The 18,308-nt window shown below is 38.1% G+C and overlaps 2 protein-coding genes across 21 annotated transcripts in view; both read right to left on the bottom strand.

The window, feature by feature from the left end:
- The window catches only part of TTC39A (tetratricopeptide repeat domain 39A), a 44,670-nt gene extending 43,925 nt beyond the window's left edge, over positions 1-745 (bottom strand). The window contains exon 1 of the mRNA XM_035537725.1: positions 652-745. Within this exon, the coding sequence (XP_035393618.1) occupies positions 652-677 (26 nt within the window). The 5' untranslated portion in view covers positions 678-745. The remainder of the gene's footprint in view (positions 1-651) is intronic.
- A 5,298-nt stretch (positions 746-6,043) lies between these two features.
- The window catches only part of EPS15 (epidermal growth factor receptor pathway substrate 15), a 68,199-nt gene continuing 55,934 nt past the window's right edge, over positions 6,044-18,308 (bottom strand). For 3 of the 20 annotated variants that reach the window (XM_050712303.1, XM_035537751.2, XM_035537755.2), the window contains 10 exons: positions 17,830-17,907; positions 17,391-17,481; positions 15,361-15,396; positions 14,731-14,867; positions 13,625-13,694; positions 12,901-12,977; positions 12,210-12,372; positions 9,745-9,923; positions 9,125-9,161; positions 6,044-7,830 (listed from right to left, as the gene is read on the bottom strand). In XM_050712303.1, coding sequence (XP_050568260.1) covers positions 7,820-7,830; positions 9,125-9,161; positions 9,745-9,923; positions 12,210-12,372; positions 12,901-12,977; positions 13,625-13,694; positions 14,731-14,867; positions 15,361-15,396; positions 17,391-17,481; positions 17,830-17,907 — 879 coding nt within the window. In that variant the 3' untranslated portion in view covers positions 6,044-7,819. Of the gene's footprint in view, positions 7,831-9,124; positions 9,176-9,744; positions 9,924-12,209; positions 12,373-12,900; positions 12,978-13,624; positions 13,695-14,730; positions 14,868-15,360; positions 15,397-17,390; positions 17,482-17,829; positions 17,908-18,308 lie in introns of all 20 variants that reach the window. The other 17 variants (XM_035537744.2, XM_035537743.2, XM_035537745.2 and 14 more) reach the window with 8 other exon arrangements.

Raw genomic sequence — 18,308 nt, forward strand, 5'->3', positions numbered from 1 at the left:
CCTGCCTGTAAAATTCAACGTGTCGTCACCATCAAGGAAGAATGTTATTTGCACACTGATTCAGCCCCTGTAGAAACAACTCCCTCAAAGGCACACAATGGAAGTTTATGTGTTTTAGGGGCAGTGGGAGTGCACACGTGGAAGGGCCGAGGGAAGGGATCCACCTGCGGCTGGCTCCTGCAGGTTGGTGGCAGGGGGCTCTGTGGTGGCTCGGGGTGCTGGGAGCTGGGCGAGCAGCTCGGCGGGGAGGACTCGGTCCTCCGGGCTCTCCCACAGACTTCAGAGGCTGAAATCGCCCCGCTCTTGAGTAAGACGGCGAAGACAAAGTTAAATTTGCATGCAGCTACCGCAGGACTGCAAGCGCAGGTATGTAATTTGCTTAGACCTCCTACGCAGAAAAAAAAAAAAAAAGAAAAAAGTACCTACAAGAGCAAGCCGCCTTCTGCCCCTTCGGTGGTCCCGTTCGAAGGGGGGCAGCAGCAGGGGGAACTTCATCCCCAACCATGCCACAGCCGGGCCCGGCCACCCCCTGTCCCCCCCCCCCAAGCCGGGACGGGGCCGTCCCGAGCCCGCAGCGCCGCCCCCGGCCGCCCCCCGGCCCCCTCAGCGCCGCGGTGAAGGCGGCTCCCGCGTCCCGCCTCAGCCCCGCACCTGCCGCCCGCCGCGCGGGGCTCCATGGAGGCGGCGGCCCCGGCTGCAGCCGCTATGGTAAGAGAGGGAGGCCGGAGCCGAAGGCGGCCGCTGCCGGTGCTGCTGCTCCTGCTGGTACTGCTGCTCCCCGGCGCGGGCGGCCGCCGCAGGCAGCTGGCATGGTGTGGAGCGGCGGCGCGCGGGAGACTCGGCGCATGTTCGGGCAGGGCAGGGCCGGGCCGGGCCCCGCCGCGGGGCCGCCCCCGCAGGTGAGCGGCTGAGGCAGCGCCCGCCCCGGGGAGGCGCCGTCCTCCCGCTGAGGGGCTGGGGGAGGTTTCGGGAGGGTGCAGGGGTGAATGTGGGGCAGGGGGAGCTCTGAGTGCTGGGAAGGGGGAGGTGGGCAGGTGAGCGAACGTGGCACCAGCCCCTTCACCCCAAGGGCACGTTACCAGCTTTTCAATTCAGCTCTAAGCTATGAAGCATTTCCAAGCACAAACTGCTAAGAAATCATGCACTATTACTTAATACACTCTTGGCTAATTAAAAGATTGGTTTTAAGTTTGTTCTTGCATTATTGATTCCATGGTGTTAGCACTGGAGTCATTAGTTCCTGTTGTGAAGAACCGGGAGCAAAATATAATCCATATTTCCCAGAGTTTTGAATCAACCGACACTGTGTTAGCGTGCACCCCTGGGAGCTCTCGTAAAGGTGTAGCCCTCCAGTCCCCAACACAAGGTGAGCAGGTTGTACAAAACGAGTAACAGCCAACAGTGCGTACAGCTCAAATTTATCAGTTAATGAACAAGTTAAGAGTAATTTCAAGAACAAAGTGAAAAAAAAAAGGCAACAAACTACAGCCCAGTATGGAATACTGACACAACTGTTACCATTAATTGCATATATTATAATCAGCAATCACAGGGGTAACAGTCTGTGGAAGGAAATGAACAGGGGAAAGAAGGGAAAGGTGCACGCAGAAGAGGGAGTGGCAGGACAAACACAAAGGACGTGGTTGACATAATGAAACAATGGGCACATTAATAAGAACAGGGGGTGTATAAGGTTAAAAGGAAAAAGAATTTGTTAGCTGAACACTGACAATGTGGTTCATGATGTGTGAAATACGAGGTAGGTGGCACCCCTGCCTCAAGCTCCATTGCACAGGGTACAGATTTTTGGGAGAAGAAAATTGAAGAGAATACATTTGATCAATTTGAACATGATTCTTTAGTCTGAAGACAGGAAGGAAAAAAATAGCTAAATCACTTTAAACAAATGAGGGATGTTATAAGGAGTGGTGGTAAACACCTTCACAGCTATTTGGCACAGACGCACAAAACACATTTTTCAGCATAGGGTACTTGTAACATACATAAAGTTTTTGGAATTGTGAAAATAGTACATTGCAGCTCACAGCTTTCCTATAGATGACAATTCCCTAGCAGTTCTGCACTGTGTAGATACAGCCCATTTTCAATAGCTAGTTGCATTTAACTAAAAACTTCTTTTTTTTTTTTAATCAATAGTCACCCCAGCATATAATTACATTTTTCCCCCAACTTTTAGGAATTCATTGTTGTAGGGACAAAGTTAAAAAAGCGAACAAGGTTGCATCAATAAATTAACTGCAGTTCAAATGAGTTATTTTCCTGAGTGTATTGTTGTATGTTCACGAACAGACCAGTTATGCTTTTATTATCTGACACGAAAATATTTTCACAAAAATGAAGAGCATATTAAAGAAAAATAGAGATTTTTAATCTCCAACTCTAATATTCAGCACATATTTTACATACAATTTTCAGGCCTCTAACAAGTTATTTTTTCAGTAAATAAATACTAAATGCGGGCTTAAAAATGGGATTTCGTACTGCAAATTTCTCAGAACAGTTTAGAACTCAGAGACGTGAATATCATTCAGAAGAGCATTTAAGAACAAGGAGGTGTTGACAGAGCTTTGGGTAGTTTTTCTTAACACAAGATGGATTTTACCTAAAGATCCTTTGAACTTTTCAAAATTAGTTTATGAGTTATGTAAACCAGGTGTGGTCACATCTCAAGTGTGACTGCAGTCTGTGGAAAGTGATCCTAAAGACCTCTTGGCTTTGAGTAGTACATTTTTAATGACAAAGTTGCATATGAGAAGTTTTACACTACAGTCTCAAAGGAATAAATACTGACTCTGTCCACATAGGAAAATCAGTCTGAATAAGTGGATCAGAATTAATTCTTTTATTGACTTGGGCACTGTCAGATACAAAAGTGAGAAAGCTGACAGTATGTAAATGGCCTTACAAGGATCTCTTGCTGGCCAATGGCAGCTGGGACAGACCTCTGAAGTGAAGGTAAGAATTTCAACGTGAATTATCAGCGAACTAAATCCTCAAGCAAGAATATCTTGCTCAAAGAAGCATTTCTGCCAAATTCTTAATCTAATTCCACTTGTTTGTATAGTCCTGGAGTGCAACGGGCTGATATACTAACAGAGAAAATAAATGCCATCTCTCTTAACTGCAGAATACGCAGAAATAAAATAGGTTTATATTGTTTCTACTCTGCACAAGAATGTCTTTCTTAATTCCAGCAGTTACATAATACACTATCAGACCCTTTGTCAATTAGAAAACAGGAAGGAGATTAAAATTAAAAAGTGGTTTGTCCAAAATCATTCAATAATTCAGTGAGATAAGTAGAAACAACATCCTGACCTCTTAAATACACATCCAAACAATGCAGCATTTTCCCTATCAGCTCCTTGATCACCTTCTTTAAAAACTAATGCTTTTCATTTTCCATGTCAGGTCCTGCCAGTTCAATATGTCTCATTTTTGCACAAGAGGAATTGTATTCTGAGCAAGAAATGCAGTTGTTATTGATGGCCCATCGCTTGACAAATTCCTGATGGGAATGAGTAACAGGGAAGATGGGAAGTTCCCATCTTTCTGAGATATAACAGATATAAGCCAAAATTCTTTGTGAGGCTTCTCACAAAAATTCAGAATTAGCAATTCTCATGCTTAACTATTAATATATAAACACAAAAGTAGTGTGTTTTTTTTTTCTCTTTGTCTCCCTGATTTTTCTGCACATAGAATTCTTTACATTGTGCTGTCCTCTCTCCCTGCATGGGTACCGAGTTACCATTTGTACAGGGCAGTGAATGCAGACAGCGGCTTTCCTCTTTCTAACCGCAAAGCTCCCTGGAAACAGGAGCTCTCTACCTCTCTTGATAGCTTAAGAGTTAGACTAGATCAAATGCCAGACATATCCCTAGGGCAGAAAGATGTGAAGACTTTGTTTGCACAAACATTAGGTGTTACAGCTTGGAAAACCTGTATCTGCTCAGCTGGAAATTGCGCCCTTAGCCTCTGCTTCAAAAGATTTGTTTTGCCCTCCCCTCGCTGCCCTTTTAATTTTAACACTTACATCATGCTGCCAACAAGGAAGATAACATGCAAGTTATCCAGCACAGAGTTCAACAGGTCAGTAACACCCATATAGGTAAAGTTCCACTCTACTTACCAAAGAAGTGTATTTCAGACTTGCGGAAGAGTACTGTCTACCTTCTCTGTACTAACTGTTGACAATTTGCTTTGACTTTTTCCTGTGTTTTTAAAATTGCACAAGGTAAATCCTCTCCCATTTTACAGTAATGAATGGATACGTTGGAATGCCAGCCATTACCCTAACAATGGAATTCAAGAGTATTCACTGACATGTTATGGAATTCCAAAAAGACATGTCTTGAATTGCCAATGTTTTGAACAAGTAAGTTACTTTTCTCATTTTATCCTTTTATATGGTAGCCCTGTTCCCTCTATATCATCATCTAATCATCTAAAAATACCACTCTATCGGTATTGTAAAACATGAGGTAGCACATGCCATGCATTTGAAGATTCAGGCTAAAGCTTGACTAAAGCATTCCAATACTGAAGTTGTAGTTTTGCTAAAAATTCAAATTCTGAAACAATGAATTTTAAATTTCAATAGCTAAATGAAACTGTTGAGAATCTAGTGGGGAAACAACAGTAGGCAACATCGTTCTGCAAGCTGATGTTATTTATGCAAAGAAGTGACATACAGCTGGAGTGTCAGGTGGCAAAGGATGGCATGGAAGTCTACAAACCAAAAAAAAACTTTATGCCCAATAGTGAGATCTAACAACAGATTTTAAGTATTAAGCAGAAGGGTTAGCATTCTTTGTCACATAGGTCTCCTGGCTTAAAGTCCTCGGTGCTGAAGCATACAGCTTTCTAGACAACTCAAGTCAACTCAATATGTCAGGTCCTTTATTAAGCACCTTTATCATCACTTTATTCCATGTCAATACTTGGCAGTGATGTAACAGATCTTTAACATTAATCGCCAGCACATGCCACTGATACAATTTCTAATTAAAAGTTACCTTGCATTGGAAATGGCCAATTTGTCTGCTAGACGTTAGATAATTTCTTACATAAAGAGTGCAACAGTCTGCTGTGAATTCAATGAACTTTGACATGACATAACCTCATAATACAGTAAATTAGACAAAGATGGCGAGGATATCAAGTTATTCAAGATGAATAGCAATTGTTTTCAGTTTCACGATAGAATCAAATGGACAGGGACTTGAAAAAAAGGACATTCTACAGAGGGTGTCAAATGGCCTCAAGAACATGTATTAACCTGATTAAATTAATGAAGGTATTATATTACCTAATCCAACTGATACACCATTAAAAGACAACAAAAAAAGATTTGGGTCCACTTAGATGAGTAATATTTAAATCATTGCTGTAGCAAAAAAAATAAATCAAAGAATCAAAGACGGATGTAAAACAGTTGCTGGAACTCCAGAACCTCTGACCAAGCAGTCTATGTCCAGACCTTGACATGAAGGAGGCATTATGCTGACAGACATATTGAAAAGGATACACTCTGGGTGGGTCAAACTAAAGATCTGCCAAACCATACGAATCTGCTTTATGTTGCCAGCAGCCAGTAGGAGATGCATACATATCATCACAAATGAATCCTAGACGCATAAATATTTGGGCGCTGCAAGCTTTGTGCAGGCAAAAATCCTTGGGCAAAAGTAGCCTGAATTTTTCTTTGAAGCTGCCACAACTCCTAACGAAGCAAGTGACAGATGGGATTAATGTGCACTTCAGCTAACAACCAGATTCAAGCAATTTGTTTCTCTGAAAATTAACCACCTCCCATCAGACTACAAACAGAACACCTTGTATCGTTCACATTACATTTACATTTTATTTTACAGCTCACAGCACCCTTTTGAAAAAATGGGCCAACCTTTCACACTTATGTACTTAAATTTTATTTCTTCATAATTACAGGCTATTGTTAGAATTTTTAAACAAAAGTCTATAAATAGAGGCTAATCCCACCTGAACAAGTTTCTTTAAAAAAAAAAACAAACAGATAAAACATAAGTAATGCCATTTAGCTCACAGCAGTGGTTTGTTGGTAGTCTGAGTAAAAGTACTATAGTCAGAGTCAGTAACATGAAATGTAACATCAAATGACTCAAAACTTTAAATTCCATAAAGGAAAGCAGGAATATATATATATAATATATACATAATAATATTGTGTTGGTCCACTGAGTATACATTTTTAACAAAAGATAAGAAACTATGTAATCCAGTTAAGCATATGATTTGCAAGATTAGTGTACACTCATTACAAAGATGTATAGATAAGTTATAACGATTTAATCCTTGCAAAATTTTAAGTTACCTTTTTGAGCAGGTGGTTAAATGCTCATTTCCCAGTGCAAAAGAAAAAACATCTCAGTCTGATTACTCATTTTCCTGAAAAATTGAAAACTACCAAACTCTTTCAACAGCAGCATTGATAGGTAATAGGAAGAGCTTAAATATACTGAAGCATGGCTGAGTTCTCCCCCCTACTCAGTGCTGCGCGTTGAAACTTCTCCATTTTCTCAACAGAAATACCACAAGTTAAAAGTGCAAGAAAAAAAATCTCTTGATGCTTATGCTGTTGTCATTCATTTGTCTAAGATAGGGCAAAAGATTATTCTTTTTGGAATTTTAATGAAATTGATTCTCCAGAATGGAGTTCTTTCCAAAGTGAACAATAAGTTATTTTCATTAAGTTATTTTCATTAACATTCTATCAATCCTACTCAGTGACCACAAAGAAATTCAGTTTAAGGTGCAACTATCAGTTGGCATTCAATAAATTATACATACAGGAAAAAAAATGTGGTTTAAAAAAAAAAAAAATCAGACTACATGTTTTCTTTCTATTCTCAATCCCATTTCAATTTCGATTTATCACACCTTGCCAGTTCAGCTGCATATTTCACAGGCAAAACTGGCTCAAATAGCTGTGGGTTCTTGTAATTTGACAGTCATCTTGGCCAACAGCAAATGCACATGAATCTTCCGTTAATTTCTTTATAAAACAAAATAGCTGGTCTTAAAACCTATGGCCATGCAAGAAAAGCATTAAAGGTTTCAGTAAGACACACACTTTTTTTTTTTTTTTTTTTTTAACTTAGACTCTATGAAGATTGTTATTGCAAGTCCAAACATAGAATCTTCAATGAAGAGAAAAATCTATATGCATACATATAAAATGAAGCACTCCACAACTCTGGCATCACTAATATCTTTAGAAGAAGGATAAAAGGTTTCAAATGGCTAACTGCTTGACGGGAGACAGCCAGCCATGGCAAAATAATTGCTATGTTCACTTTATGCTCAATTACCAACTGCTGACAGATTACAGTCAAACTACAATCTCATTTGCTGCATTTAAAACTGATTTGCTTACAACTGGGAAAAGTTCCTTGTTCTCCTGAAAACTTGAGAGGAATTGAATGCTAAAATTAAGTAATTCAAACAAAAACAAACAAACAAAAGGATTGAATTTAGCAGAAACGTTTGCACCACTTTCAGAAGTTTAAAACCTTCCTCATTTTCCTGTATATACGTATCTTCTGATTAACATTTAAATAGGTTAGGTATTCAGGAAAAGGGACAAAAACAGTTGACATAAGACAAATCTTATTCTAAGCTTCATGCTTCTGATATTTCAGATTTACTGAGTGCAATAGCCAGTTCCAAGTCTTCTTGCTCTTGCTGTTTTAGTCTTGCCAATCTTTCTTTCTCTTCTCTCTCACTTTCCCTCTTAGCCCATTCAATCATGTCTTCCTCAGTAGAATACTGCATTTTAAAAGACAAAATAACCAGATTAATAATACAATAACAAATCCTGTTCTTGGTTTAAGTGACAGTTACAGTTTTTCAAAATACTGGACACACTCTAGTCTTCAAATTATTTGTGTTCTATTCTCAGCATGCTATTACTATTAGCTTAGCTCAAGGTTTAACCATCAAGAAATGCACTGAAGATATCCTATTGCTGTATTATTATTATTTCTTTTTAACGAAATACACTGTGTTTCAAAATTCAGTATTAAGTTTCTAAACAGTTACTGGAGAAACAAGTGCTATAATTTAAATGCAAACCGATTTGGATAAAAGCCAGCCTACGCAAGAAAAAATTTGAATAAAATAGGAGAACATATTGCAAAATAAACCCATATCCCAGCACTATGGAACATCCTGATTAATCCTACTTTCATTAGGGATGATTATTCCAGATGACAGTGACTGTAAAAGTTAGCTGTAGAATGACTCTTTATTTGTGCAGCTGAAAAACACTTCTGCCAAGAAGCAGCAGAATATTAAGGTAACTGTACAGTTAGAAGCCTAGCAATAATACAGAGAAAGGTGAGGGTGACACAAGGAAAAGAAAAACCAGATTCATTCTACATACTTAGACGAGAACAGTACGTGAATTGAATCGCTGTGGTACAATGATTGTAAGTCAGAAACAGTTAGGGTATTATCATAAAACACAAAAGATTATGCTAAAGTTTGTTTCTATTCAGCATGCAGGAAAGCTAAGAGGTAGGTGAAGCCCGCATCTTCATGAATGACCCAGTGTTAAGTCCTAAAAGGTTATCACTATATACTACAGTTAGGTTCTGCTTTTGCACTGCTTCTTTAAGGAATAAACATAGAAAAGCTCGAGTTTTCTCCATAGTTCACTTAGTGTTTTCGGTAACTGCAGATGGAAAAGAATGCTTTTTCCTCTATGAAAATAATGAACATTTGTCTTTCCCCTCCACATTTCACATTCTCTCCTCTGAACTAGCTTCTCAATCCCTTTAGCTAGTTAAAGTGATCAATAATATGTCAGAAATTGTCATGCTATAAGACACATCAACCAGTGCAAGACAATTTTGAGAGCCTGTCAATCCTCAGTTTACTTCAATTAAGCAAATAGTTTATTATGCCTGAAAATAATAAAAGCAATACCATTACTGTGAATGCAAATTGCATTTAACAGATATCAAGCTTGAAAAGTGCTTCCAAATGCCTTCCAAATGCCTTCCAAAACTCCTATTTGCAAAAACTCTAAATAAATAAATAAATAAAGGCATGCACAAACCTTTAGATTTGCTTCTACTGCTTGGACACCACGACTTCTATGAAATGGATTCTGGTTATAAAGAGACACTTACTACTTTTCACTGCATCATACATAACGTCTGGAATTTAGCAGCCATTCAAAACTCACCAAATTAGATCTCATTAACATACACTACTACGAGGCTGTTTATCAATATTTCAGTCATATTTCAATATTATGACTAAGCAGTTCACTGACAAAATTAAAGTCACACTTTTGGTTGTATCTTTAACAAGATAAATAACAGTGTGCTTTATATAGATTTATATTTTATATCTGCTACATGCATTGATAAAATTAGTAATTCTGAGAACATGTATTTAAAATGTCCTATCTTCTAAAGGTTACGAGGCCTTCATGAGAAAAGCCTCATAAACTCACAAAGGCAATACAACTTAAATATTAACTACATCATTCTGCAGCGTTTTACTTTAGGACAGCCTCAGTTATAAAGTAAAAATAAATACAGTTTTAACTGGAAGCGATATCCCCTTTGTACGTGGGATATGTTTCAATCTTTTTAATTAGACTGAAGACTTCAGTGTGAACAATTCAATGCTGTCAGTATACTGAAACAAATGTAAAAATTGTTTACTCACAGTACTGAAGTTTGCAAAATTGTTGGGGTCAGCCTCTTTACTGACGCTGGTGGGAGCAAATGGATCACAGAATAGATCTGCTTCTTGTTCTTTGGGAATGTCTGGGGTGGGGAAAGGCTGAAATGGATCGCTCGGTTTAAAGGAATCTGAAGAGTCTATTTGATTGATAGGTCTTTTCCCTTAGATTAAAATGAATTTAAAATGAATTGAAGATAGCAGGTAATAACATGCCAAAAATAGTTAAAAAATCCAAAGCTACTTGGAATGCAACCTCTTCTGGAAAATTAGTGGAGTTGTAATGAATTCAGAGGAAGGGTTGCCAGTTTAAAAAATGAGGGTACGGTCCACAGTTTGTTAAAGCATTATCTGATCAAAACGGAACACATGTATGTTAATGATTCAAGAGCACAATTATGTACTGATGTAACAGTATTTGGGGAAGAGAATTTTTAAGTCTTGAACCCCTATTCTCTTAGCACAGTAATTATTCTTCTGTTTATCAACTGTCCATGTTAATTCCAGCTTCTTTTTATTATTTGTTTGGATCAAAATAACACAATTTGATTCAGGACAGAAGTATAATTGTATGTCTTCAAAACAGCAAATACGTCTTCTCACTATGCTAACAACTAGAATTTCTGTAGTTTTTAAACTAAGAAAATGAAGCCATACAGCAATCACAGGCTATTTTGTTAATCCTTGCCTAGCTGCAGATAGAACAGAACCAGACATGAGCCCCCCCTTTTCCTTTTTTCAGCTTAACCCCAGTCAACTTTCAACAGCTTTGAGGTCATTAACCCAAATCCTTCCAAGACCAGTTGAGCTAAATTTCTTCCCACCATTCTTTCCAGATGTTATTACTTACAGAAAAGGTTTCATTGCAGTTTTTTTAATTCTTGAACATCCAGAAAAAAATATTTCTGTAGGGAAAGTATACTTCATGTTCTTACAAATGTTAATCCTACCTCCAAACCCACCCAAAAAATCATGAAATGGGAGCACTTATCAGTATCTGGAAAGCCGGCAGATTTCAGAGACAAGCAAATATCCCTTCTGCACACTTCCCAGTACCATGTAGAATTAAAAGGACAGGCAGTTCCTCTAAAAGCATTTTCTTGTTTTGTATTAGACCAAGAGATTTACTAAAAACAAATCCACTTAACTATCTCAATTTACGACTTACGTAAGGAAAGTAAGTTATTGGGAATGGTTATCAAGGTACCCACAGTATCATTTTTAGCATGTGCAAACCAAAACAGGCTATTTTTCTAGTCATCTATCAATAACGGCGCTGTTGCTCTGCCACTCAGTGCTTGCATTCTAAAAGCACATCTCTACACCACTTTGTAGGCACTTCCCGAAGAATGAAGTCAGAAGTCTCCACACCCCCTTTTGAGGGGCCTCCATAAAACAAAACACTATAAAACATTCAAATCGTCACAACTAGTCAACTGTTTTAACATTATTTACAATTCAACTGATTATTTACAAGGCACGAGCCAGATCTCCTAATGGCAACATTAGAAATTAGGACCTGTTTTTAAACTTAGTATTAAATACTCCTACATTTACTGCGTTCCCTACTTTTGAGGGAAAAAGATGAATTTAATTTTTCCAAAACACCTTAAGATTCAACCATATAGTGTAATAGTGAAAAAAATATGATGCAGTAGATTTTTTAAAGAGAATGAAACAAAGGATGGAAAGTTAAAAGAACACTGATGTATTTTCCAATTTACTATTGAAAGTAAGTAGTGTGTTTTAACCTTGTTATAACCATAACTTGTTGTAACCATAAGAAGGTGTTATCTTTGACAATCATGGTGTTTTCTGGAAAAGAATGGTTTGTGTCATGGATCAGACCAGAGGATTCAGCTATCACTGAACAGGAAACAGCCTGGGTTTATTACTATTACATTGGCTAGATTCACTACTACGGACCTGGCAAGGCCATCTGGAAAAATTTCATCTGAACATCTGAGGCAGTCATGTTATCCCTAGTTAATTCATTTTGCTCCAGCCATGTAAGCGCTAAATAGTTTTAATATTTCTTTAAAGACAGAATTAAAACCAGAGGTTTTGCAATGGGTAAAATACAATGAATTCTCACTTGAAACATAATTTAGTGCACTATTCAGTCTATCACATTAGCAACCATTTAGTCTGTAGCCACTCTGTGTTCTTGCAGATATGCGTAACAACTTTATACTCTCCCATTTTCTAAATCCTTTTTCTCATCCCCCCTTCAAAAATCAAAACAACCACCAAAAAACTGAAGGTCTGATCCTAAATGCCACACAAAATTTAACTCTGAGGAAAACAACAACAGATCAGGAACAGACTTGTTTTATACCTTCCTCATTCATTCTTAGTTCAGTGTATTTCACCATCCCCTTGCAACTGTCGTACTTGTAATTGTGTATGAAGAATCTAATTGTTAACAGCATCTCAGTTTCAGCTCTTACCAGGTGGTGGTGGACAGGGCCTCGTGGGAGTTCCTGTTTTAGGGGGCAATGCAGGAGGAACATCCTCATTTTTGGATGGTGGTTCTTCAAATAAGTTTTTAGTTATGACCACATTGTTGCCGGAACCTGATGTGGAAGAGCTAAAGGGATCCTCGGTGCTGGCCTTCAACAAAGAAAACAGTAACATAGACACTTTCAGTGCAATTCTACTAATACTTTCCTTTTTTTCAATACTACAATATTTATTTAGAAGTGAAAGTTTGGACTAATACAAAAATACTTTTGTTTGTTTTTAAAGACATAATCCAACTATTCCAGGAGATACTAAAACCCCACACTGATGAAAATTACAGAAAAATCAGGAATGGTTAGTGTGTACAGCAATAAGAAGTTGAGTACAGTTATAGGTGCAAAAGTAACACTTTTGCTGTTACATTCAGCAGATTTTCAAGAAAAAAAATAATCACTTCAAATACAGAGAAAACACAAAACCACAAAGATTACTTTGCATTCTTCACAGTGACACTGCAAGATATTTTACTGTTAAAAACTCTTTTTCAAAGAAGTTAGCCATTATAAGTTATTATTAGTGGCAAAACTGTAACAATAAAAACATCAGAAGAGAGAGTATGTTTTGTCTTGTCACCGTAGAGTTCCATGCATCTTCTGAGTGACAGTTGTTCCACATTACCTTTGACAGTGTGCTGAAGTCAGCAAAACCGCTTCCAAAGGATTCGTTTCCAAACAGAGAGGCAAAGGGGTCTGTAGCTAAATACACACAAATCAAGCAAACAGAACGGGATTATAAATTAAACATTGAAAAGAACATTGAAAGATCCCACAACAAAAAAAGCAGCTGTTACTTATCTTGCAGTATAGACTAAGTCAAATGAAATATTTCATGAGGTGAACACTTACTATTTAAGAAGTTTTTACAAGAACTAAATATTAACAACTGACTAAGAATAGTAATTTTCCTGAACAGGTTTAGCCGAGATATATCTATATACACAGACATGTATTTTGTGTGTGCATCTGTGGCTGTGTACACACATGAATATGACCACGAACAAGAGCTCACTTCCAACTGTAAGCCCATTTGTGGAATAAATTTTTTCAACCTTGTATGATCTCAATCTGTAATTCAACAGTACAATTCATTCTTATGTACCACAAAACAAGTAAAAAGTGCCGTTCTATTGTAAAGCAAGAAATACACCATCTTTACCAATACTCACTTCTGTGTCTCCAGAGAAGTGTGTTTTTTTTCCTAAAATTAAATATGTTTACAATACAGAAGTACATGGATTTGTCTTGGATTCAAGTATTTCTCAGTAAAACTTGGGAAGAGAGACTAGAAACAAAAATAAGCAAAAGCAAGTAAAGTAAGTTTGATGTGTATAGTCTTCTTTTACCTAGATCATTTGATGTAGTAACAGTTGTTCCACCAGGAGCAAAAGGATCATTTTTCTTCAATATCTCCGTCTAAAATAAAAAAAACTAACTTTAGAGGGAAATGTGGTTTTCAGCTTAAAGAAGTCCTCATACTAAGAATACAATCAAAATTTATTTCAGTTAAAACGTTAGTCCAGCATCAAAAAAAGTTAGTCAAAAAAAAAGTGAAATATACCATTTTCTTCATAAAGATATTACTACAGGATGTCAGTAACACAAAGGTGCAGTAAAGCATTTAAGATGAATGCAACTTCAGAAACACAATTCTCTCAAGGATCGACTGCTACAAACTGTGAATCCCACACCACAGCTCTGACCACTCTTTTTTTCTTTGCTCCTCTGTACTTCTCTTATTGTCAGACTGTAGTATGACCAAGAATTAGTTATATTAGAATATCGTGACTTGGGAAACAATAGCGTGCAGAATAAGTATTGAAGATTGTAGATTTTTTTTTTTAGGTTGGAGGGGTAGCCTGTAGTGTGTAACATGACCTTGTGAACAGCTAGAAGTCACACCTAGATACCTCTGAAAGAGCACACAATTCAGTAATAATCTCCACGTTATGGCAAGGTTTCAGTGAGTCTTATTAAAAAAAAGACCACAAAACCCAAAGCAACATACATCAAGCACAAGCTGACTTCTCAGAGGGGAAAATCCTATACCACATCAGATTTTAAATAAGATATAACATACTTATTGATCCTATAAGCTTTGGAAGCAAAAAAGTCAAATGTCTCAATATAACCTGGTCAGATTAATCTTGGGTTTCTTTCTATGTTTAATAAGTTTCACCAGCTAGCAGTGGAGCTTAGGTCACTATTCTCAAAAGGTTCTAACACTCAGGTTCCACACTGAAACATTTACTTTTTTTTTTCTTTATTTTTATCTGTTCCTATTTCTAGAAAGCAGGACAAAAAGAGAGACAAGACAGAGCCATGGGGTGAGAGGTACCTTTAGTCTACATCACTTCTGAATATCAGCATTTGAAGGCATGTCCAAATGCACAAAATAGTTCATTTTGTCCAAATTATATACAGAAGTAAAAGGTATGCTATCAAAACTTACTGTGGTATTATTGCTGTTGCCAGCAGTGGTAAATGGATCAGTGCCTGCAGTCACAAAAGGATCAGTGGAGGATTGTTTGAAAAAACAGTCAGCTGCAAAAGGATCTGAGCCTTTGAAGGGATCACCACCAAAGGGATCTAAAAAGTAAACATCTTGTTACCATTTCTGCTAGCTTTATTTAGCTTGGTGTTTTAAAAATGAAGCACTATATTGCTGCTTTCATACTGCAAGAAGGTGACACATTTAAGACTAAGGATTTCTGAAGCATCAAATTTATCTGTGAATAATTTGCATTCTGTGGTTCAAAAATTAGACAAGCCAACATCTTCCGGACATGATGAAAACTGGACCGTACCAATGGTTCAGCTCCAGAATCACTTAAGTATATAGTTTCTTTAACCAAACTCCCTTAAAAAGAATTAAAAAAAGAATTTTACAAAATCTAATGTTTTTTTTACCACTCTCCTACCTTCACTCCCCAAGACACATTGCCTATACAGCCAGTCTCAATAGAGACTACCCATGGCCTTTTTCAGCCTAAAAGGGGTAACACTTTTCCCCACATCCTGTTCTACTAGGAATCCTTAACAAAAAAAAACAAGACATATTAGAAGTTACAAAGTTGCTTACCAATTTTCCCAAAGGGATCATCTTTGAAGGGATCACCTGTTTAAAGAAAAAAAGTGACTTGTAGCTTTTTAATCAGAAAGCATGTACTGAGTCGCAGTCTTCTGGATACAAAATCACTTCTAGAGCTAAAATTTCACAATCACAGAATGGTTTGGGTTGGACGGGACCTTAAAAATCATCTAAGTCCAAGCCCTCTGCCATGGGTGGGGACACCTTCCGCCAGACCAGGTTGCTCAAAGTCCCATCCAACCTGGCCTTGAACACCTCCAGGGATAGGGTATGCACAGCTGCTCCAGGCAGCCTGTTCCAGGGCCTCACCACCCTCATGGGAAAGAATTTCTTCCTAACATCTAATCTAAATCTACACTCTTGCAGTTTAAAGCCATTATCCCTTGTCTTATCACTACACGCCCTTGTAAAAAGTCCCTCTCTAGTTGTCTAGTAGGCCCCTGTTAGGTACTGAAAGGCCACAATGAGGTCTCCCCAGAGCCTTCTCTTCTCTGGGCTGAACAACCCCAATTCCCGCAGCCTGTCCTCATATAGGAGAGGTGCTCCAGCCCTCTGATCATCCTTGGATGATCTTCTGGGATCACTCCAGTAGGTCCATGTTCTTCTTGTGTTGGGGAGCTGGATATAGGTGGGGTCTCACGAGAGGGGAGTGAGGGGGAGAATCACCTCCCTTTTGATGCAGCCCAGAATATGGTTGGCTTTCTGGGCTGCAAGTGCACTCTGCTCACGTTGAGCTTCTCATCAACCAACAACCCCAAGTCCTTCTCCTCAGGGCTGCTCTCAATCCATTCTATCCATTTCTCACACTCAGAAGAATAATTTCAATGTTTTCAGAGGAACTACAAGAGGTGGTAGTAGACAAAGCAAATATTCATCACGTAGCTTATTACCAACATGAAGCACACAAAAGCAACCGTCTCTCAAAGATGCCTCTTTGTTGGCTATTATGAGTTATCCACATTGTGCAGTATTTACCACCACAGTAATCCAAGCTAACCACTGCCAGCAGCTTAGTCTTAGTTTTGATAATTCTCATAGCACCATGGATGGCCGCTCTTAAGCGTTCCTTTCTGTACTAGATGCACGGTTCCAATTGCATCAATTTACTCCCTCATCTCATGTATGTACGGTCTCTTAGCTGCAGGTAACTACCCCTAAACATACTGATCACACAAAGTCCAGAAGGTTGACTACCAGCAGACATACCTTCTCCTCTGAAAGAAAGGTTGTCATACCTGTAAGTAAGACTACTTCAATATAAACAAAAAAGAAATTATATCTACGTGGCAACATTGAAGCTGTTTTAAATTAGTTTAATTTACTCATTTAAATGTATTAAAATCTGCACTGACATTCTTTTAGAAGCCAAGCGATATGAAATAAATTTAGCTTATTCTCCTTCCAAAGCAATCTGAACTAAATTGGTTAGACCATGTTGACTCCAAAAGCCTGTCAAATCATATTAACGTAGCTGAAAGCATCTGCTTCAACTGCTAATCCAAATTAGCTCCCCTTCTCCCATACTCCAAGTGTCTCCATAGATCACAGACAGATCACTCTTTCCAACATTAAAAAAATCGGAGCAACAGCATCCCTAAGTGGCAAGTTCTTAAAATAAAGCATGGCACTTCCATAAGATGAACAGATGGTACAGTTCCACATTACCTTTTTTTGAGTGCCAAACTCACCGTAAGTAGGCCACAGCCATTCACTGTCAGCCACCCACACACCCCCCAACACCACAGCTCGCTGAACCCTCAGTTGATCTGTTTGTGGCTCTGCACTGCAAACTAGATCAGTGACATCACACGTATCACAAGTACACCCACACCTTTAATACCAAAATGCAACCCCCAGGAAAGGAAAAAAAAAAAAAAGAAAAAAAAAAGGCCCTCAGGAAGACCAGTGAGGGAAAGTTACAATTTTCACAATTAACGAGAAAGTGCACGATGAATTTGGATGAGACGTGTTCACACAAAACCCATTTCTGCAAATCTGCACTTGGAAAGAAGTTTACTTACTGCCAACAAAAGGGTCAGACTGGAAGAACTCTAAGCTGGCTTCAGAAACTAGATCAGGCAATGGATGAGACTCAGCATCAAATGGATCCTCCTGAAGAACATGAAAGAAGAGAGGTATGAAGTTCAAGACACTTATCTTGTCTTCTGTTACCATTTATTAGTTTCTTAAAGCTGAGAGTTTGAATTCTATAGAATTAATCAACAGAGATTCAAAGTATTCCTCAGTAAAAATCAACCTATGAATGCTTTCATGATATCATACTCTAATTAAAAACAGTAACAAGTGACATTTTTTATTTCTCTGCTGTTCCATAGCCATCATGTAAATGACATGATGCAAACCTCAAACAATTTAACTAGGTTATGTTTTGTTGTTTGTTTTGTTGGTGGCGTTTTTTTTACATTCGTTTTTTCCTCCCTCAGATCTGAACAAACTCACTTTTTTGGTAATAGTTGCAGCTGGGATCTCTTTCTCTTCTTCCACAACAGCAGCTGTTGTTTCAGGACTATTCCTTGCCTATGTAAGGATAAAAGCAATTCAGTATAAATAAATGGAAGACTACACTACATATACTATTCAAAGTATCACACAGCTGTAAGAATATGTTAAAAGATACCTCAGTAGGTTCACAGCTATAATAGAACATACTGAAGTGTTCCATAAACCCCATGAAAGTTATTAAAAAAACAGAAAACTCCTGAGACAAAGACGGACATTTAGAAAGCAAGAGATCTTTAGATATTCTGTCCTATTCCTCATTCCATTTCTGTTGCGCCAACTGGAAAACAGCTGCTCTTCTTTAACATTAATTCTCTTCTTCAATTTAAGACATTTTGCTTTGGAAACAAATGCACAAAAATTTTTGTTGCTACTTTCCAGCCAAGCTAACATTGCCTCTTTTTCTGCTTATCAACTTT

The sequence above is a fragment of the Cygnus atratus genome, chromosome 8 (assembly GCF_013377495.2).
Source record: "Cygnus atratus isolate AKBS03 ecotype Queensland, Australia chromosome 8, CAtr_DNAZoo_HiC_assembly, whole genome shotgun sequence".
In the NCBI taxonomy this organism is placed as follows: domain Eukaryota; kingdom Metazoa; phylum Chordata; class Aves; order Anseriformes; family Anatidae; genus Cygnus; species Cygnus atratus.